The following is a 23,119-nucleotide window of genomic DNA, read 5'->3' as shown; positions in this document are numbered from 1 at the left end:
TTTCCAGGCTGAATGGAGGCGATAATGGGTCGTTATCTTATCCTGGTCAGGGTGGAAATGTTTAGCGGCGCTGACCCGCACAGAGGGAGCTGCTGATCGGCCTCCCACGGAGAGTCAAGCGGAGGGACGATATTGAGATGAATCCCAGATAAGAGAGCTCAGAAGCTTTTGTCTGACTTTTGTAGGAAAAGAAAGAGACGACAAAACCACTGATGACCGCTTCTTTGCACTTTTACGCACGGACCAGTGTGCTTGTTGCTCCAAATTTGACTGCTTATTCTAAATGCTTGGGGATAATTTGCTCACTGCTGAATATATAATCAGTAGCTTTATAAAGGCAATAGCAATATTTCTTTAATATGCTGTTAACAGACATTTGCCATTTTGAGCGCAAAGTTGTCTGTACCGATCCGCACTAAAGTGTGACAATTAGGAACAACCAAAACACTTTTGCCCTAATTTACTGACAGCAATTTATTTATAGATCCCGCATTTGCACAAAATTGTCATAATTCTGTCGATATCATTTGAACATTTGGAACGGAAATTCGTTGTGCTGGCCCGTCCTTTTAGCTCTGAGGATTGATGAAGAAGGGCCCTATCCGCTCCGGACTGTAAACACTGGTGTTAATGTGCTCCAGAGATTATGATGCCTTCTTTGACAAGGAAATAATCGGATTACTCTGTTGGAAGAGCCCCTGTGACCCAGCAACGGGTTTTCAAAAGTCTCCAAACAGTGCAGATTATCTTAATTGAATTAATTCTCAATACACACATGTAGGGCCGTTCACGCCGCGAGCTGCAGAAGCTGATCTGGGAGCAGCTCCTCTGCAGTGACGTCAGCGGGCTATAAGAGCAGCCCTGCTCTGAGCTGGACTCCTTCAGACCTCCAGTCCGTCCAACCAGCAGCTTACCCAGCCCGCGTTCAGAGGAAAATTTATCCTCCAGAGTCATCATGACGCAACTGTAGGGAACTTTTTCCTGGGAAACCTCTCAGTTCAGGACATTTTACTAGATCAACAAGTTCTCGCTTTCCCGAGTTTTCATTTTCTAGTTTTCCGCCGCACACCGGTGTGATGCCAGCCGGCATGTTCAGCATAGACAGCATCCTGTCCGCACGGCCGAGCTGTAAGGAGCCGCTGCTGCTGCACCGGAGCGGCCCGGTGGTGCTGTCCGCCGGCCTCACGGACTCTCTCTACACCGACTACAACGGACTGTATTCAGCCACATGCGGACCATCCCCACCGGGGGTTCAGTCTGTGAACGGGACCAGGATTGGATATAACGGCTACTACTACGGACAGCTGCACGTCCAGGGCGCAGGAGGTGGGCCGCCGTGCTGCGGATCCGTGCCCGGCCTCAGCACGCAGCAGTGTCCTTGCATCCCGACAGGTAGGACAACAAACTCACTAAGTCAGTTATCCTGATAATTTTACAGCCTTACATTTTCCATGCAGAAGACACAGTCAAGAAATCAGCACAGAGAGAAGAGTCTTTTTTGTATTTCAAATAAGCGACAACAAAAAGTTCTAGCTTGTTGCGCAGAAGGTTTGTAAGAAATAAGGATTTCTTGGTTGAAGTTTGCCTGGTTTATATGATCTGACTTTGAATCGAATATCCAGGTTACAAAAGCTTTTTATTGTCACCCCGATACTTGATGGTTTGATGACCTTTTTTAAAATTTTATTTTTACCGTCAATGTTTCCACAACAAGATTGTCTTGGAGCGGCCGAAATATTCACTGATTATTTACGCAAAACAACAAACTGCAATATTCTTATGCATAAAGTTAAATCTGCACTTTAAGGCTCAAAACAGCACATTCTAAGCAAACTATTCCAAATATTTGGATCTGTTCAATTTCATTTTATTTATATACCGCCAATTACAATTCAGATTCATCTGATGCTAAAAACATGTGAGATGTTTTATTGTGGCCTGAATGATTCCAGTGCTTTGTGGTTTCCGTCATACATGTCCTGACCCTGAACGCATGAACTTCACATGTCTGGACATAGAAAATGAAAGGCTGTTTTAAACTGGGGTTGCATGCGCAGGCTCTTTGGAAATCCAAGTGCATTAAAAGCTAAAACATTTCCCAAAGTTTTCATTTGCAGCTTCTTTAGTGAAATGCAACTAGTTGTGTTCCTGCTGAACCCTGTTCCTGAATTGTTCCCACCATCTCCCTCTCTGCCCCGTGCAGGCTACGACACCCCGGGCTCGGTGCTGATCTCTCCGGTCCCCCACCAGATGATGTCCTACATGAACATGGGCAGCCTGTCTCGGACTGAGCTGCAGCTCCTCAACCAGCTCCACTGCCGCAGGAAGCGGAGGCACCGCACCATCTTCACCGACGAGCAGCTGGAGGCTCTGGAGAGTCTCTTCCAAGAGACCAAGTACCCGGACGTCGGCACCCGGGAGCAGCTGGCCCGCAAGGTCCACCTCCGGGAGGAGAAGGTGGAGGTGAGATGCGCTTTTTCTTTCTTTCTTTTCTTTCTTCCTTTTTTTTTTTTTTGATACAGCACAGCTCAGTCGTGCTAAAAAAAAATCCTTCACTGATTCCAATCGCGCAAAACATCAGGTCAAATTATTTCATCTCATAAAGTTTAGCTGAACTTTATTGTCCAGTGAGGAACACAATCTATTATGTGTGGATTAAAATGAGTAAGATCCGGATCACTTTAGCATCACGAGTCTCACTGCTGTCTGTCTTGTGATGTAATTGTTAATATTAATGTACTGAAATGCGCAGAAAATCCATTTAAACCACCATATATTTACTGTTGACAATGTTTACTTCTGGTGCACTTTTGTGCCTCCAGTTTTTCTCGCTGTCCTCGACTTTTGTTATGACAACAGAGCTGGATTTATTTAGGAGAAAGCATTTTTTGAAACTTGAATTAATACATTTTATATGAAATATAATGCTTGGCCAGATTAAATTATGACTGAGGAACAGCAGCAACAACAACATTAATAACGATAATAATAATAATGATAATAATAATAATAATAACAGTAATAATAATAAACAGCTACCAAAATAGTATATTTTAACACGAGCATATAAGTAGCTTCCTAAAACCTGAGCTCTGGTTCAGTTTGTATTTTAGATTTCTTGTAGTTATTTGGGATGAAGAGTAACTAATAAATATAATAATGGGGTGATATCAATACCTGATTAATACATGTAATATATTCATATTATATGATAACTACGTTATATTTGTATTGTTATTGCTGTCATTTTTATGTAATGCGATCTTTTTGAGGAAATAAAAATGATGTCCATATGTGGAGGCCAGGTCTTAGGAGGTTCGAGATCACCGATCCTGTTCAGGGATTATGGGATGTTTTTGTAAATACACTTTGCAAAACCTAAGAAATGAAAAGGAAACTATAAAGTCCCGTGAGGTAAACGACATCCTTAGATATTTGAATAAAATGGGTTTGACTTTATGCTCTGTGAGAGAAGAAACACACTTCTATTCCTCTCCTCTGGCGATGAATATATAACCAAACACTGATATGAAACAACGTGGAAGGGCGTCATGACACACACACACAAACGGTTTTAGAAGTAATGGAATTTCTGGGAAAAAAAATATGAGAGAGCAGAGTAATCGGAAACCTCGTGTTAAAGTGTTTGTTGTGTGGAGTCCGGAGGATTTTGTGGAACACTGTGGAGACGTGTGAGGGCCACACTGTGACAGAGTAAAACTGTGCTTTTTCTGCCACTTAGGTTTGGTTCAAAAACAGACGCGCGAAGTGGAGAAGACAGAAAAGGTCTTCGTCGGAAGAATCAGAGAACTCTCAGAAATGGAACAAATCCACCAAAACGTCCGCGGAGAAAACGGAGGAGAGTAAAAGCGAGGTGGACTCAGACAGCTGATAGCGTGAGCTTCTAGTGGGAGGTGATGTGGACTCGACGACATGCTGGTGGTGTGATGAAACGTGTTGCCATGTTGCACAGCTGTACATAACGACATTCTATTATTTTTATTCTCTGTCCAATATTTATATTTAATTTAAATCATTTTGTAATATTGTACACTCCAAAGGACCGCGAAGCCCGACGGATTGCTTGACATGTCTGAATATATCGTAACGTTCTATGTGACCTTTATATGGATATTAAATGTTGTAATTCTGGTACTTCTTCATTCTAACATCGTTCTTTGCGCTATGAAGAGGGAATATGTTCCGGGGCTGCTCAGTGTGCCCCATTTCCTTCTTGTTTTATTTGCCAAAATAAGAAAACCAACTTCAGAGGACAGCCAGAATATATTAAAGTAGAAAAATGAAACGCCATCAACACGGTGTCTGATTTTCTTTTTTCCTCTGGTTGGTGAGTCTAAAATATCATCTGATTTAAAGAGTTTAAATGGTAACAATATACCAACTGATACGGCTTTAATAGAAGCTCTCACACATTGTCACAAGTAACGTTTAATTAATAGTTTTGCTTATTTCTCTGTATTCGTCGTTTTGACTGAATTCTACTAAAACGTTCTGAAGCTGCGTATTTAACATGCCGGTTCCAACATGTTTTTTTTCCCCAAGTAACGAATTTAAATGCAGCTATGTTAGTGTCAAAAACATTTTGAAATGGGTAATTAGACATTAATCCCATCTGGTTAATTAACCAGATTATTATTTTGGTTCATTTGGTTTGGTAGTATGGGGACGACTGGGGAAGCAAGACTTTAACAAAATGTTAAGCAATAAAACATCAGATGTAGAAAATGCAACCCAGAATTTAAGCCATAAATGAAATTGTAGTGAAAAGGTTCTGCTGGATGCAGACTGGTGTTCAGGGACACTGCATTTCTCTTTAAGTAACCACGATTGTTTCTGTGCTGGTTTACATTATGGAGTGCCTAAAATAATAAAGAGTAATTTCTGCCACAAACACTACCACTGGGGTCACTTAGAAATGTCCTTATTTTGGAAAGAAAATCAGTTTTTATCATTTAAGCTAGCATACAGTCGGTCAATGACTATTCTAGCTGGAATCAGCTGATTTTTAATGGAATATCTCCATAGGGGTACAGAGGAACATTTCCAGCAACCATCGCCCCTGTGTTCTAATGCTACATTGTGTTAGCTAATGGTGTTGAAAGGCTCATTGATGATTAGAAAACCCTTGTACAGTTATGTTAGCACATGAATAAAAGTGTGAGTTTTCAAGAAAAGCAGGAAATTGTGTGAGTGACCCCAAACTTTTGAACGGTGGTGTATGTGTGGCTAAAAACTAACTGATTTATTCTAAAAAAAAAAAAAAAAAAATCCTCCAAGACACCAGGTTGCAGTTAAAAACAGACACTCCTCCTACCAGAGAAGCTGATTTAGTCTTATTACATTTTGTCATCAATGAATTTTCCACAGATTGTGGGAGGACAGTTTTTTTTAGCACCGTCATTATCGAGCAAAATAAAATGGCGTCGAATTTGTCAGTTTACTCCTCAGTTAAATTGCGTCTGAATGAAATAGCTTCTCAGTGCAGCACAGTTTGTTTCACTGCAACAGGTTTGTGTTGCCTTCACTGCATTTTTACAGTGTAGAAGCTCTTTGCAGCATCTCACTGCAACACAACACGAGAATAATCACAGACACTTAAAGTATTGCTTCAACAACTGATAATATAAAGCATTTATACAAATAAAGTCTGTATTCAGAACATTACTGATTTCTGTTCCTCAGAAGACCCAATTCCTGTTCAAGCTAACAGTTTAAAAAATAATCACAAACTTGCAGTGAAGCCTTTAAAACAGATACTCAAATGTTTTTTTGTTTGTTTGTTTTGCCAGAATAATGGAAATAAGTCATTTGGTGAAGAGGATCACAATATGCAGTAAGAGCTAAAATACTGGATTTTTCAGAGTTTAAGTTTGAAGTAATTGTTTGTCATGTTTTGGAGTGGAATTCCAAACATGCTTGTGCTGTAAAATAACATACATTTGTAACAAAATATTAAAAAAAAAAAAACGGTAAAGAAGAAGAACAGCAAGCTTCCTAATTGGGTAAATAAAAATATTCTATTTTCTGGGAGGTAACCATAAAATGGAAGTTTAAGGTTTTAATTTGCAGAACACAGAAAAGGCTTGCAGCTATATTTCAAGTTCAGCACTTACTTATGCAAATGCTGAGCATATGAACATCTTTTTCTTACTCCTCCCTCAGTCTATTTCTGGATAAATTCTAACACCACAACATTTTAAGTTGGTGGACTTTAAGCTCACACAGGAGTCAATGCATAACTACTACCCATGATCAAATAAATGATAAAAGACACTCCAGATAAATTCATATATCCCATATAATATCAAGGAAAACGTAATTATAACAAAGAAAGGGAAAACTGCTGTCAAGAGAAACAAAGTTCATTATTAGCAGAGGTCATTAATAACTTGTAGCACCAAAAACTGCCTGGGCGGGTTTGAGTAGAAGGTAACCCAGCCTTCAACAGCCAGGAAACACACGGCTACATTACTATCTGAAATGCAAGGACGTATTTTGGAAATCTGTAACCAAGCAAATAAATGAAGACATGTAATTTCATGTTTCCATAGTTTCTGACCAAATAGCTAGGGCTGGAGATGGAACCGCCACACTTCTTATATAACAATTTCATCTTACCCATTTCCGAAAAAGAAATCTGATTCTTTGTCAGATTTGTAACTAATGTGCAACCTGATATTTCCCGAGCTAAATCAGAATTTCCAAAAGAATTATATTTTGACATTGCTCTTGCACCACTCATTTCACTTCATTTGATTTGAAGAAATAACCCAGATACGTAACAACACGACATGAAACACTATAATACACTTGAACACTGATGTCAACAGCGTGTGTGTTGATCTACAATGAGTAATCTTCACTGTTTTTCTTGAAAGCAGCACAACGAGCATAGCAGATGTCCTTCATATTTGTGTTTTGTTTCATGCTGGTTTTATAGTTTCTGATAGCTCCTGATTTTCAGATCTCTTGAAATGAACCACAGTCAGTATGTTGGTCATTGAGGCTATCAGAATGTAAAACTCATAAGGGTTGAAAGGCAGTGATGTCATCTAATGCTCTTTCTGGAGCTTTCAGGTCCTTATTGAGGTCATCTTCAGCAAATAGAGAATGTGCAGTTGTCTTGGAGATGACTTAAGGTGGAACCCGAATGGTAATCACTTTAAGGTGAACTTCATGGTGGATTGTTGAATAATTTACTAATCAATCCATCCATTATCTGTACGCCGCTTCGTCCTCATTAGGGTCGCATGGGGGCTGGGGTCGATCCCAGCTGACTTAGGCCATGTCCACACGTATCCGGATATTTTTAAAACCGAATATCCGCCCCCCTCCGTTTAGGAAAAAATCTGCGGCCACACGTCTCCGTTTTCTACAAAAATCTCCGTCTACACGTATCTGGATACATGTACGTATATATCAAGCTTATCCAATCAGAAGAAGTGGCGGCGGCGTCTCTCGCGTCGAACATGCCGAGGACGTGGAATGGTTGTCAGGTGCAAAATAACGGAAGTCACAGCAGTCCTCCTTCTCCGATGCTCTTCGAGGTGAAGCAGTAAATGAGCTTGTAAGATCAAACAAGCAAAAAGCGCCTGTCGTTTTGTTGAAACCAGTACACTTTTGAGCGCGTCCATTCTGCTCCGATTGTCTACAAAGGTCGCATGTCTGACGTCACAGCAGTTTTGTCGCAGGCAGTGACGTCTGCGCTCCTAAAACTCCGGTTATGTCTGTCCACACGTAAACGCGTACCCGAGGTTTTTCCCAAATCTCAACTTTGGCCGGAGTTTTCAAAACCTCCGTTTTCAGAACCAAAAACCTCCGGTTACGTGTGGATGACAGGCCGAATCAGAGAAAAATATATGTGTTTTCAGACTTATTCGGATACGTGTGGACAGGGCCTTAGGGTGAAGGCAGGGGACGCCTGGACAGATCAACAGGCTATCACGTAGAGACACACAAGCACGCTCACATTCACACTTACGGACAATTTAGAGTAACCAATTAACCTCAGCATGTTTGTGGACTGTAGGAGGAAGCCGGAGTACCCGGAGAAAACCCAGGGAGAGCATGCAAACTCCATGCAGAGAGACTCTGGGAAGGCTGGGACGGAAACCAGGGATCTTATAGCTGCACGGCAAAAGTGCTAACCACCATCCACTGTGCAGCCCCTAATTTGCTAATATTTTACTAATTAGCTACAAATACAAAGAAGATGGCCTTTTTCCGAGCTTGCAGAAATCTGCCTGGTTTATATGCTCATTCACCACAATACTGGGTTATAAATGTTAGAATATTGTAAATAAAGTTTCCTTCAAGGTGTGTAGTTGCACATGTTATGAAGTGGTGAATGAATGCAGACGTTCTGTCTCTTTCAGAACTAGACAGTCTAAACGGCAAGTGTCACATTAGAAGAGGATAAACATCAGCCTGAAATGGAATTTTCACAACCTTGCAATCTAAAAGGGGTTAGTGAGGAATATATGACCCATTAATGATGTTAATCAATAATGTTACAACTCATCAGCTGTTTCTCTCATTAAGCACTCAGATGATTTCACAGGTGAAAAGTGTGTAAGTATAGCCAGAGTTGATATTTTTTTCAATATCAACAATGAACTCTCTCCAGCCCATTCCTTCTGTAGTAAACACTAAAAGTCACAGACTGTAATTTTAGCTCATGTCCTGCTTTATAAGGAAAATACTTGTCTCACAAACCATTCCACTACTGTTGTCTTTGTGTTATGATGTCCATAAGATTAACATTTAAGTTTGAAATAAAACACAGTGAAAAAAATATACTAACAAACACTTTGAGCGGTATTTGGAACACATCCTTCAGTGCATGAGGGCTTGATCATAAATTCCGTGTTAATATCAGAGCTGTGTAGACATGCTGCCGGGCAGGCTCACTGTAACCGATGCTTCTGATCAGAGCTGAGTGCACAGCACACTCTGCAGTCCACGCTGTTAACCCAAAGGTGAACAATCTCACTGCACACTAAACATACTCTGTCTGCTTTTCCATAAACAAAAAACACAAGAGCTTCTGGAGATACATTTATAAAAAGGAACATTGGAAATAGCAGTAATTCTTTTGACAGGTGTCTCTTATTCCATCAGGACATGTTGTCTGTGGTGCTTTGAGGCTTTAAGGCTCATGTTTGCTCTAGGACTTACCTGTCATTTATTTGGTCCTGAAGAAGTCCCTCTAGAAGGACCTTTAGAACAAATTATCTTAAAATAAGTACAATTAGCAAGAAGAATTGCTGAACATTAGCTACGGGGTTTCAGTGAAAAATATGGATTTTCAGGGAACCAACAATAAGGTATTTCATCACACACACACACACCCACACCCACACCCACACCCACACACACACACATAAAGAAGTGTCATTTACAGAAAGAGAGCGGCAAAGTGGCCGGTGGACTCATGTCCGATATGAAGTTCAGTTGACCTGAACTTAAAAAAAATATATTACTACATTTATTCTACATACAATTTAAAATGAACTGCCATCTTGGTCCTATAGTGTGGGAATATAATAAAAAAATGCATAAACATTACAACAAACACATAAACAAGAAACAAAGACATGATCTTTTGAGATTCCCTAAACATTATCTGGACACAGATGTTCGTCTCATGATCTTTTCTGGTCGTAGAACATCCCTGAGGTAATCAAGAAACAAGTTGCATATGGATTTTATGGCTTTTAAGATACATTGCTGTTTAATTCTTTGCAGAAAATATGTGAACAGTAAGGGATTCCCTCAAATACTGCAACAAAATGATGTCTTTTTTACATTTATTGATTTTTTGAAAAGAAATTGTCCATTGAAGATGCATTGAGACATCTTCCAGTATGTGATATACCTGGGTCCCCTGAACCTGGCTGTCCTGTTCTTCACTGGTCTTAGTAACGGTCCTGGAAGGAACAAATAAACATGGGCTTTGTTAAGCCAAAAGGTCACTCTTGCTTGTAAATAATTAAAAAAATATGACTATAATAAACCAGTGAAAGTAGATGTTTTTTCATTTTCTACATGTTAATAAATCCAGCCAGGTGTAATTCATTTTATAGATAGATACTGACCAATCAATTTTCCTGCATGTGCTCATTAATCTGAAGGACTTTAATCAATGGAGAGAACATAACCTGGCTTTCTTGTTATTATACTCAAATTAGGGGAAGTATAACGGAACAGCAGGCTTCTAATGTGACTTGAGAAACAGATTAAAGCTGGAACCAGATCTGGCTCTCTGAGATTTGGCACCGACACAAATTATGAAAACACCACCCTTATTAATTCCTTGTATGTACACCATTGATTTATTAAGTGCTTCACTCCACGAGCACCAGTGAGATCCACAAAGCCCACAGCAACGGTCATTAATCTTTTTTTCAGCAGCAGTAATTTTCTATTTCACAAATTTAATGCAGCTCATTTTTTTTAAAACCATTATTTCTTTGACCTTTTAAACACAGTTCTCAGCACTTGGAAAAACAAAAGTAGAGTCCAAGAAAAATTAGGTATTGAGTTAACTTTCAGAGTAGATAAATCAACAATCCTTGTGCAAGTATTTGGGAAAAAAAAGTTGTTTTTCGTTTTTTCTTGCTGTGCAACATTCAGTGGGTGAGCTGCTCTTACGTAATCCTAGCCGATGATGCAGAGGCCTGATTTATTTACTTTCTTCCAGCAAAAACCTCGACATCTTACAGTATCAGAGCCTGTATATGTGTGTGCCGGGTGGGTGGATGTCTCTGAATGATGCTGTTTTGGGGGTTTGCTGCGTGTAGGGGTCTGGAGAGTTTTAGCAGTCATGGATTTGGCTGCTGGACTGACAGCTCTTGGGTGGATTCCCTGCTCTAAAGATAGACAGGGGTGTTGGCTGTTCTGTGGTCCACATCCAGAAACATTTGAGAAAATGGCCTCCCTCATCACGGCCGGCTCAGCCAGTCATAAACGAAAGCTAAGACAAATAACGCATATTTTTACAAAATGTAAACTTCCTCTATATTATTACCATATTTCAGTGGGATGACGTGTGGTTTGGAGTTTGTTTTTGTTTTTGTCCAGGACTATCTTTTTGGCCTCTGGATCGTTCCAGAGAGCCTGAGTTTTGAGGCCAGATTAGGGCTGGATGAATACACCGATGCACATAAAAGCATGTACAAATACACAATCGAGAGTAGTACCACAGCCATTTAAAATCCCAACATATGGCTGCCAAATCTGGCTTAAGTTCTCTGAGCTGTACTGGGTTAGTAGTTTTATATTTCTCCTCTTCTTTCATGTGACACTTTTATGTCACACAGAAGTTGACCCAAGCTCTATGAATTTATTGTTAAACTTTACTTTAGTTATTGCTTATTTTGTCAAAATACTCCCAAATCTCTCAAAATTATGATTTAAAAGTGAGCACAAAGGGTCCTAAATATTTCTGAGAACATGTTGGCCTGCTATATTGTTCATGTTACACCATCATAATGTGCAGTTTAAAATGCTGTCATCAATGTTAAAGTGAGAAAACACATTTTTTAAAATCAATACAAAGTACAAAGTTTCAAAGTTGAACACACTGTGCCCCAATTCAATACACTCAGAGATTTTTGTGATCCAGCCTTACTTGTGGTGCTATGATTAATAGCTAATGAGGTCTTGTGTTAGCTAATATTATCCAATACTTGCAATATTTAGGAAGATAACAATGTGTAACTCATAATATATTATATTTACTGACTTTGTGAACTCGTCTGCTTGTGCTATTGCTACAAAACTATTCAGGAGGTAACAGGGCAGACAGGAGTTTTAGTGCTTCTATCACCAACATTTGCCATTATCTTGTAATAGCTTGTTGCCACAGTTGGTCGCTGCAAAAGTTAAACTGTCTGCCTATAAAATAGCTGCCATCGTAACTTCAGCAACACATTGGTAAACACCAAGTCAATTACTAACATCTGAGAGCAATCCTCACAATTCAATTCACATCACTTTTATTTATATAAGCGCCAATTACAGTCAAATTGTCTCAAGACGCTTTACAGAACCCGTACAAAATTGTTAAAATAATTTTAACAGGGAATTATCATTACTAACAAAAAATAAAAAGCTACGAAAATATGAGCAGGTTTTTACACTGTAAAACACCACAGAACAACAAAAATGCAAGTGTAATAATCTCAAGTTCATTAATTTTGTTTTCTCATGTGCAGTTAACTCTAATGTTTTACTTCTACACTTACTACTTAGCGTTCAGTGACACTAGCTATGTCTACATAAAACATTTGAATGTACATTTTGGAGTACAGCACAGTGGAGTAGTGGTTAGCACTTTTGCCTTGCAGCAAGAAATCCCCAGTTCAAATCCCAGCATGGACCTGGGATCTTTCTGCATGGAGTTTGCATGTTCTCCCTGTGCATGCGTGGGTTTTTTCTGGGCACTCCGGCTTCCTCCCATAGACCAAAAATATGCTGAGGTTAATTAATTACTCTAAATTGCCCGAAGGTGTGAATGCGAGTGTGATTGTTTGTCTGTATATGTAGCCCTGAGACAGACTGGCGACCTGTCCAGGGTGTCCCCTGCCTTCGCCCGAGTCAGCTGGGATAGGCTCCAGCACCCCCCATGACCCTAGTGAGGATAAAGCGGTGTATAGAGGATGGATGGATGGATTTTGGAGTACAGCATCAGAAATTACTGGTAAAACTTTGAAAAAAAAAAATCCTCCAAAACTTTTAAAAATGTCCTCAATTTCTCCAAAAACTCAGTTGAGGCAGTTCTTTAATTATTGTAAAAAAAAACAAAAACAAAAACAAAACAATAGACTAAAACATCTTTTCTGAAATATTTGAATGTGTGAGCATTTAGTTCACATGAATGATCAGCTGTTTCTTTTGTCCAACAACATGAAGCATGGTTGATAACAGCTGGCATAAAAGAAAAATTCTAACATGCAAGTTGGAGACGTCTTTCCATTTTTTCTTTTGTAGACTGGCAAGGCTTTGATTGGTTCTTTATCTTCTTCAAGAGTTTTTGGTGTCAATTGTCAAAGAACTGTTTCTTTCCTTGATTTCAGCCTTGCACAAAGTAACATACACTGCCATTTGGTGACAACACTATCCAGCCTAGTTTATTTGCTCCAAAGCAGTTAAAGGAAACAAGCCTAATTCACATTTTATTTTCTGTTCTTTCTGTCTTTTTCATATCAGAGTCACTTGACAATATGGGAACACAGATATTGACCTGTGTTGGAGGTCTGTTTTGCTTTTAGATTTTTGCTTAATATATTTATGTTTTTTGGAAATTTTGGAGTCATTTACTCATGCGATTGCAGAAATGAAGCTGCTGAAGCAGTTTTGTCCCTGAGTTTGTGCCGTAACAATATATAAAATGGCCTCATGGACTATTTGGACTATTTAATTGTCAGTGTAAGACAAGGACTGAGTTTGATATTAACTAAACCATCATGATTTGTACTGTTTAAATTATCATAAAAAATACAACTGAAGAGTCACTGACTGTCTGGAGGGTCCAACTAGCAGCATGTGCAAGGAAGTCTATAGCCATGTTTCTTTGAAAACTTAAATCGGTTCAGCAAACTTTGATGGATATATTCATTTATCATTTTAAGTCAGTCATAAAATCGGAACTCAAGTCAAGATTGTTTATTTTTTCATTTTTTTTCACTCTATCCTTTATTTGTTCTTGTTACAGAAATATCTCCATAGATTCCCCAGTCAAAGGAAGGATAAAGAAATGAGTCTGCATTGCACATGTCCAGCCCACCACAGACACATGCTATATTCAGCAGTCTGGCAGCACTGCCCACGCTTTACAAATGCTGAAGTGTAAGGATCCTTTTATTGGCCGAGTTAGCGCCCGTGAAAGCTCTTAACTACTGTAATGTTCTTTCTGACCAGCCATGTAATTACACTGCCTGTCACCACACAAATCACAGCACACCCGTCATCTGCTGACTTTAATTAGCCATCCCCCCAGCACACCCACCCGGCTGGCTTACAATCACTGAGGAGCCCTAAATCTCCTAGAGCGGGTCAGAGCCAACCACTGCCAGTGTTAACTGATCTGCAAGGTGGAGGAGGTGATCATAAAGCCCCCCCACAACTCTGAGCTGAGCCACCAGGGGGCAAGACCTGCACTGTATCCACATAGTGTGGCGTCAATACACAATGCTCCAAAGGTCTAAAATGTACATGTTGTATCCTATTGTACTTACTATAAATGATGTGAACTTGTATGTATGTATGATTACTGTCAACTCATACAACTGTGCTGCCACGTCTGTTTATCATGAAAAGGAACTTAAAGCTTGTTTAGATTGGATATTCCAACACTGCAAACAATCAGCTTTACTGCTGTCAAAGCTGTGGTTGAAAAGTGCATATGTAAAAAAAAAAAAAAAATTCACCAACATACAGTAATGCTGAGTTCCTTAATTTTCCACAGAGTCACATTGATCAAGTAAATGAAGAAGGGGAACTGATGCTTTTTTTGTTTGTTTATTTGCTTGTTTGTTTTTGTTATTTCTGAAACAGGCTTTTGAAGATCATGGATTTTCCAGTAACTGTAAAATTTCATTCATCATTGCCTTCCTATTTGGTCAGTTAAAGGGGGTTTGCATCTCAATCTTTTTTTTAATGTCCCTTAAACAAAAACACTAATAAGAAATGTTTTTTATAAAGAAACAAGTAGACTTTTACAAAAAATCTTCAAAGATTTTACTACACTGTTATTTACCTATTGATTTTCTCCCCCAAACAAATGAAAAACTATAAATGAAGGGATTCTGGAATGCTATTTATCAAAACCAACCAACCAACCAACCGACCAAAATGAGTGAATAATATTTTTTTAAAAACCCCACAAAATTATAGAGGTCATGTAATAAACAATCCATAACACATTAAACTGATGAACACTGATATTGTAATGATTTTTATTCAGAAAATGCTTCAAACATTTGATATACTAAACCAGAATTCTCATTTTTTAAAGTAGTCTTTAACCATTTTAATACAGATTCAAGTGTTAGCTGAGCTTCCAAAGGTAAATTAAAGTTTAATTTTGGGTAAATGGTCTGTATTTATATAGCGCTTTACTATACCTGCAAGGTACCCAAAGCGCTTTACATGATACATCACATTCACCCATTCACACACTGAAGGCGGAAGCTGCCATGCAAGGCGCTAACCACGACCCCATCAGGAGCAATTTGGGGTTAGGTGTCTTGCTCAGGGACACCTCGAACACGATGGGGCGAGGATCAAACCGGCAACCCTTCCGTTGCAAGACGGCTACTCTACCCACTGAGCCATGCCGCCCCATTCAGACTACCCACCTTTGGGTAGTTTCACAACTCTACAGGTTTGCTATAACCGATATAATTGATGTCTCAGAAAGCAGGTATTTTCAGTCTGTATGGTCTGGCTAGTGAAAAGAACTTAGGGAATTGAAGGAAAGCCACTTACAGCACAGATGTAGATGATGCAGAATGGTGGGGGAAAGTACAATTCAGATCATTACGACATAATTCCATGACAGCCGTTAACATGACAAACTGATTGTATGTGACAGTGGCAGTGAATTAGGAGGTGACTTAATTCCACAATTCTGCTCTGTGGTCTTATAGTATGGCTATTAAACCAGAGTATCTGCTGGAAGAGAGGTGGGGGAGATAGGTGGACGCGGGGACTGGGGTTGCTGTGAGGGGCTCATGCCAAGGCAAACACACAAGAATAATCTAGATAAAGTATACTTATAAAAACACATGTCTGCCTCACCCGCTTTGTGCTGCAGCCTGGGGTCATTGTGGTTTTTTCCTTTGGTTGGTGATGGAGAGCAGGCCAAGCATGGACTGGGATGAAGGTCTAATCACTTCTTACTGCACCTGGGTGAAGCTGAGGCGACAGGCTCAGGGGACAGGGTGTGATCTGACGGCTACAGGTTATATGGAGAGTAAAGCACAAAGAGAGAGAGAAATGCAATAAAGGGAAAGTGAGCTCCGGCTTGATGATAAGTGAGAAGTGGATCAAACAGTTCCTATTGCAGTTTACTGCCTTCACATGAAAAAGGACATGAGATTCTGTCATTTTGTTTCCTGGAAATTGTTGGATTCAACAAACAATATGCTCATGATTGTACCTGAACAAAATTCATGAAGAGTGACAACAAAAGGGACTGTCAAACCACACTGAGCATAAATCCTTATTTTCTGTTAACTATTAAAAGCTAAAGCTAAAAAGCAGTGTTTTGCTGCCCTCTTTTGATGAAAGGTTCAGGCCTGTGTCACCTTTGACCCTATCAAGCAGAAAGGTGCTGAACTCTGTACTAAATCTATCCAAAAAATTTTTAACAAGAGACAGTAAAACTGTGACCCAATTGCAGAGTCACCTCCTAAACAGTGATAAGAAACTAATGAACTAATCTGTCTGCTTGTTGCCATGTTAGACCTATTTTCAATGATGTTGCCATGTTCTGAGTTCTCTGCAGTTATCTTGATGAAAACAGTGTTATAAGTTTTAGAATGAGTGCCTACAGCTTTGAAAATAAAATGAAGTTGTTTGCCCAGTTTATATACTTTTTCATTTCTGGGCTGCATGTAATGAGTGCGGGTGTTGTTCAGGCATGTTTGCGTTTATATTTCGTTCAAACTTGATGTAATAATTGACAGTAGTAGCAGTAGTATTCTGAACCTCAATATAAGTTAAATGTGCAAGAAATAAGGAAATGAAAACTTTATTTGCCTCTAGTTTGCAAGAAGATGACTTGTCACACTTGGCCACATTCCACTGAAATGCAGCATTATACCCAATGCATCATGTGGGGGGTAGTAGATGTACACGGCCTGCTGACCTCCAGAGAAACATTCGCCCTAAGTTCAATCCCACCCTCGGGGATTTCTGCAATTTTAGCGGCTGCTTGCTGCTGTCACCAACATTATCCAGAAAACCTTTACCACAGCACCACCTGAAGCTTACAGCTAACAGCATATTTATATCGCCATGTAATGTCAACTCATCCTCCCCCACCTACCTCCAACCTATGAGCAGGGGCTCACAGTAGATCGCTTGTTTTTGACCCCAGAGTGTCCCTCCTTGTCCTCCTCCACTCTGTCTCCCAGTTGCTGAGAGCAAGGGTAAATAAAACATTGTGTGGATTAATGATCAAGTGATTTGAAGGCTGTGTTCTTCCAAGAGCCAGAGCAAAGCTCCCTCTATTTACCCAGAGGATAAATCAAAATTATGGGCTGTATCAACAATAGAACTGCTCTCCCCGGAGGAAAAAAAAAAAAGATAGATTATCAGTGGAAAATAGTGTGCGATGAATTATACAAAGTTCCTTCTGTCTAGTTATCTGATAATGGCTGCTTCTTGACACGCAACAATATGACAAACTGACTAATCTAGTTTTTCAGTTAAATACGTAGAAATGAGGAAATCCACTGTGGATTATGTCACATGGTATTAAAAGTGAAAATAATAATAAAAAACACACATCTTGTATGCATTTTCCGATATGATAATATTGTTTGGTGAGGATTAGCAGAGAAAAGTTTGCTCAATGTCTGCTTGCTTTTATTGCTCACAGTTCAACTACATTTCTTATCTTTATCATGAATGAGTTTCCTTGTGACTGAATTGCCACGACATAACCTAATTTGGAGTCACAAAAAGAACAAGCGGATATGAGCTGACCCATCAGGACACCAACCCAATAACACCATGTGTTAATGAGACCAACCAGCCTGAGTTTAGCCAATGAATAACTGCTGTGTACTTCGACACATTTAGCAGGTTGCATGTCTCTAATCCAGGCTGGGAGGTTTGAAGTCAAATCCTAAGCCAAAATCAGCAATTCAAGTTCAAGTTCTAAACAAGTCTGTCTGCTGCTCTGCACTGCTGAATGCACCTTTCCTTCCTGCTTGCACAACTGGCTGCCACATTTATTCAGTCCACTGGAAGCTCACGTGCTGCACACTTTTACCTGGCACAGTTTTAATTTGAATGGCATGATCTCCCAATCAGATTCATTCGAGTCATTCCAAGTGAAAACATTCTTTATAAGTGAGCTCACACTTTAATGGTGGCAGGTACAAGTCCTTTTTGATTTTGTTAAAAGTCACCAGTAACCCGAGTCGGCCTAAAATCGAGCTCATGTGATCATGTGACGGTTTTTTGGTTTATGTTATTAAACTGTTATTATTTACATTTTAAAAGGGTAAATCTCTTTCTGTGTATGCATTTAACTGATGTTCCCAATAGTTTTTTATGAAGCAGATAAACAGGACCACGTAAAAATCCCACGTCAGTTTTCAGAGTTCCTCCTGAACTGTATGTTATGCGTGTCCTACTAAAGAGAATAAAAACCGACACAAACAATACAGTCTCTGTCTTTCTGTGTCTGGCCCATGCTCCATGATTATTGTAGGGTCAGAGAGAAAGGCTTGTACTTGTGGATTCCCTATATTTAGAGTTGAGGGCAGTGCTCAGTGTTCCATATCTTTCAACATGTATGTCCTATACAGCTTCCCCTGGAGCTGCTGCTTCAATGAGAAACAGCTGTATCTGCTTATGGCCAACATGCAGGGAGTGGATCCTAATTGACTGTTGCATTAGATTTGCTTGTCAGGCTGCCAATTCCTGCTTTAAACAGCTAGTGGGCTGTTGTTCAATGCTGAGAAGGGAGGATGGTCTGCATGTGGAGAGACCTGCAGTAAAGAGAATGTGCAAAAATTTGCAGGAATGTTTGTCTGGAAAGCCAGATTCTGCCCTCTAGTGGAATAAAGCCTCAACACAGCGAAGAAAGGATCTCAACTGTGCACAATGTAGTTGTCTCATTTCTCTTTTACAGTGTTCCTTTTTGCACATTTGTGATCCTAACACGGTGCATCAACAAATAGTAACTATTTTTTTCATTATATCACCTCATACATTGGAGTAAAATGATGCCAACAATGGTTTTCTTAAATGCAACAATGACTCAACTGCTTGCTCTAAAAAAAAGTACACTGACACTCCGACAGTAAGGGAATGATATTAATATTTACAACTTCAAGTGCAATCTGACGACACACAATGTTTCTCTTTTTTGGGGGATATTTATTACGTGATGATCCACAGCAAACCAACTTGAAAGGATGGGTTCACTTAGAAAAATAAACAAATAAAAATTAATTCAAGCAGCAGCAAGACAAACACATTTTCTCTCTTACCGTTTGAGGTCATGGTTTGATTCAGTTCATTATATTTCAGTTCAATTCATTTCATTTCACTTTAATTTAATTTAATTCAATTCAATTTGAATTTTTAAGAATACGTCATCACAAAAAATGTCATTTTAGGACATTTGACAAAGCGTGGTCAAGACTCTGCAAGCCTTTAGGGGATTATGCTAAAATAATAACGTAAACTTGAAAAGGAAAATATTATTCTGCAGTATCATAATGTTTCACATATGTGTTGTTTGAGTGAAACTTTAAGTGAAAATATAATAATTCAAGTCACATTTATATTTTCACATACTAATATGAGTATTCTATGATCATATATAAATGTAAATGAAAAAAATGTAAAAGTCGTCCCTCACTGTATAGTGGACAATATTCAAATGTTAATTCATATTTGAAAATGAACATCTAGCACAAATATGTAACCTGATTTTAAATTTATGCAACAATATTTACAATGTTCAAATCACAATTAAAGTAACAATGACACTTTCAAACAATTGTAAAACATTTTGTTTGGCATATAATTTTCAAAGATTCTGTTGAAATTCTACTTTTTCCCCAGTGTACATGTCCATGTGGTGGCTCTTATTTGCCGGAACACACATCATGAATGAAACAAGCAGTCAACATAATGGCTGAGCACTTCTACCTTAAAACTTTACTGATAAAAAACATGAATTTAGAAATCTAGGACTTAATAAATGCAAACTCACAGAACAAATCCTGTCAGCTTGCAGGGTGAGACTTTTTTTAAAAATCTTTATTCTTCTTCAGAAACAGTTTCTGGGTAAAACATGGATGGCTAAATAATTCCAATATCACATAAAGAAGTTTTCTAGTGTGTGAGCAGTGTAGATGAACTGTCAGCTCAAGCTTCTGGGAGTTGGAAAGTGTGTGCAGACAGATCGGTAGGGACTAGGTAGCTCTGCACATTTGAGGAAAAATATGTATCTCTGATTAAAAAAAAGATGTATTTTATTGGTTCAATCAATGACCACATTAGGATTTTAAACGGCGGCATTGTGGATAACGTTCCCCTGTAAATAAGTGAAGCAGCACCACAGTCTCCAGACACACAGGCCTGAGAGAGAGCATTTCTATTTTCATTTTGCCATCTTGACGTTTCCACACACAATTTCATGTGGTGACATGTAAATGTACAACAGGTTGTGTCTGAAAATTAAATAAATCAAATGTCAAATGTTTTATTACTCCACCAAGGAATGCAGTGGAATTATGTGACGATTGGTATTGTCTGTTCTTCTCAAAAACAGAATAACGGATTTAGATGAAATTTTCAGGGAAGGTCAGAAATGACACAAGGACCAAGTGATTAGACTTTGGCAGTGATGTGGCTTATAGTCTGGATTCATGGATTTGTTCAAGATTTCTGTATCATAGCGAGATCACAGCACAGCATCACTGTATCTCTGACAACAAGTGAACTCTCCGTCAGCTGCCTGCTGTCTATCACATGATTGAGATCCTACTACAAATCCACCACTGTGAACCATGAATTGTTTCAAGATTTTATCTGTCAGGAATCACACAACGACTGAGCAGCCTGCACTCTCTGCATGCTTTCCTTGTTTTCAGTTTGAGATTGTTAGAAAATTGCACCACATTACAGTAGAGAAATGTTCTCTCTGGAAGGAGTTCTCTAAAACGATGGTTTTTTTATTGACTTAAAACTTTTAGACATTATTACCATCAGGGCAAAATGCAAACAAGAAATAAAACAGAGTCAACAATCTGCAACATTAGTAAGGTTGTAAATGAAATGATTACTTACTGCATTACAAAAAGCAAGCCTCATCTTCCTACAGTAATCACACAGTCATTTCCAAATACTGAGATAACTACATGCATGACCTGTGTCTCAGGTTGCTTTGTTGGTTTTTCAGGCAGATGACATGATATCTACAAAGTCTGTTGTTGCTTACCCTGTATTCCTCTGCCTGTCAGTCTCGATGTATACACACTGTGAACTGCAATCAGAGCCAAGGTTCTCTGAGGCCTCACTGCTTCACATCCTCTCCTTCAACGCTAAAAAAAAAGAAGCAAAGTCAGTCTTGATGGACGGAGACTTTACAGGACTTGTCAGGCATTAACAGATTTGATCCTTACTGGAAGGAGGAGGCTCTTTCAGAGCATTACAGTGGAGGTTTGATCCAAGAATCCTTAGCTCATTTGGCAGTCATGGTCAAGGGCAGGTTCATGCTCTTCATGCTCTAATGTCTGTCTTAGGACTATATACATGCAGTGCCTTGTGAAAGTATTCGGCCCCCTTGAACTTTTCAACCTTTCGCCACATTTCAGGCTTCAAACATAAAGATATAAAATTTTAATTTTTTGTCAAGAATCAACAACAAGTGGGACACAATCGTGAAGTGGAACGAAATTTATTGGATATTTTAAACTTTTTTAACAAATAAAAACCTGAAAAGTGGGGTGTGCAATATTATTCGGCCCCCTTGCATTAATACTTTGTAGCGCCACCTTTTGCTGCAGTTACAGCTGCAAGTCGCTTGGGGTATGTCTCTATCAGTTTTGCACATGGAGAGACTGAAATTCTTGCCCATTCTTCCTTACAAAACAGCTCGAGCTCAGTGAGGTTGGATGGAGAGCGTTTGTGAACAGCAGTCTTCAGCTCTGCCCACAGATTCTCGATTGGATTCAGGTCTGGACTTTGACTTGGCCATTCTAACACCTGGATACGTTTATTTGTGAACCATTCCATTGTAGATTTGGCTTTATGTTTTGGATCATTGTCCTGTTGGAAGATAAATCTCCGTCCCAGTCTCAGGTCTTTTGCAGACTCCAACAGGTTTTCTTCCACAATGCTCCTGTATTTGGCTCCATTCATCTTCCCATCAATTTTAACCATCTTCCCTGTCCCTGCTAAAGAAAAGAAGGCCCAAACCATGAGGCTGCCACCACCATGTTTGACAGTGGGGATGGTCTGTTCAGGGTGATGAGCTGTGTTGCTTTTATGCCAAACATATCGTTTTGCATTGTGGCCAAAAAGTTTGATTTTGGTTTCATCTGACCAGAGCACCTTCTTTCACATGTTTGGTGTGTCTCCCAGGTGGCTTGTGGCAAACTTCAAACGAGACTTTTGATGGATATCTTTGAGAAATGGCTTTCTTCTTGCCACTCTTCCATAATGGCCAGATTTGTGCAGTGTACGACTGATTGTTGTCCTATGGACAGACTCTCCCACCTCAGCTGTAGATCTCTGCAGTTCATCCAGAGTGATCATGGGCCTCTTGGCTGCATCTCTGATCAGTCTTCTCCTTGTTCCAGGTGAAAGTTTAGAGGGACGGCCGGGTCTTGGTAGATTTGCAGTGGTCTGATACTCCTTCCATTTCAATATGATTGCTTGCACAGTGCTCCTTGAGATGTTTAAAGCTTGGGAAATCTTTTTGTATCCAAATCCGGCTTTAAACTTCTCCACAACAGTATCTCGGACCTGCCTGGTGTGTTCCTTAGTCTTCATGATGCTCTCTGCACTTTAAACAGAACCCTGAGACTATCACAGAGCAGGTGCATTTATACGGAGACTTGATTACACACAGGTGGATTCTATTTATCATCATCAGTCATTTAGGACAACATTGGATCATTCAGAGATCCTCACTGAACTTCTGGAGTGAGTTTGCTGCACTGAAAGTAAAGGGGCCGAATAATATCGCACACCCCACTTTTCAGGTTTTTATTTGTTAAAAAAGTATAAAATATCCAATAAATTTCATTCCATTTCACGATTGTGTCCCAATTGTTATTGATTCTTGACAAAAAATTTAAATTTTATATCTTTATGTTTGAAGCCTGAAATGTGGCGA

General features: G+C 39.3%; 1 protein-coding gene across 1 annotated transcript; it reads left to right on the top strand.

Annotated features, from left to right (window-relative positions):
• The first annotated feature begins 895 nt into the window (after nt 1-895).
• Nucleotides 896-4,152, top strand: gsc (goosecoid). The gene is made up of 3 exons (XM_022216571.2): nt 896-1,392; nt 2,204-2,463; nt 3,743-4,152. Exons 1-3 carry the CDS (start codon nt 1,077-1,079, stop codon nt 3,890-3,892), a joined length of 726 nt encoding a protein of 241 aa, XP_022072263.1. The 5' UTR covers nt 896-1,076; the 3' UTR covers nt 3,893-4,152.
• The last annotated feature ends 18,967 nt before the right edge of the window (nt 4,153-23,119 follow it).

This window comes from Acanthochromis polyacanthus, chromosome 1 (assembly GCF_021347895.1).
Source record: "Acanthochromis polyacanthus isolate Apoly-LR-REF ecotype Palm Island chromosome 1, KAUST_Apoly_ChrSc, whole genome shotgun sequence".
Lineage (NCBI taxonomy): Eukaryota > Metazoa > Chordata > Actinopteri > Pomacentridae > Acanthochromis > Acanthochromis polyacanthus.
The sequence above is the reverse complement of the archived record's forward strand: the minus strand, read 5'-3'. Positions and strand labels throughout refer to the sequence as shown.

What these genes read in the sequence shown, in the direction of transcription:
- gsc (XM_022216571.2), top strand. Translation starts at nt 1,077, where the DNA reads ATGCCAGCCGGCATGTTCAGCATAGACAGCATCCTGTCCGCACGGCCG. An exon ending in GTGTCCTTGCATCCCGACAG is followed by an intron (nt 1,393 to 2,203) that starts GTAGGACAACAA and finishes TGCCCCGTGCAG; the next exon opens with GCTACGACACCCCGGGCTCG. An exon ending in TCCGGGAGGAGAAGGTGGAG is followed by an intron (nt 2,464 to 3,742) that starts GTGAGATGCGCT and finishes TCTGCCACTTAG; the next exon opens with GTTTGGTTCAAAAACAGACG.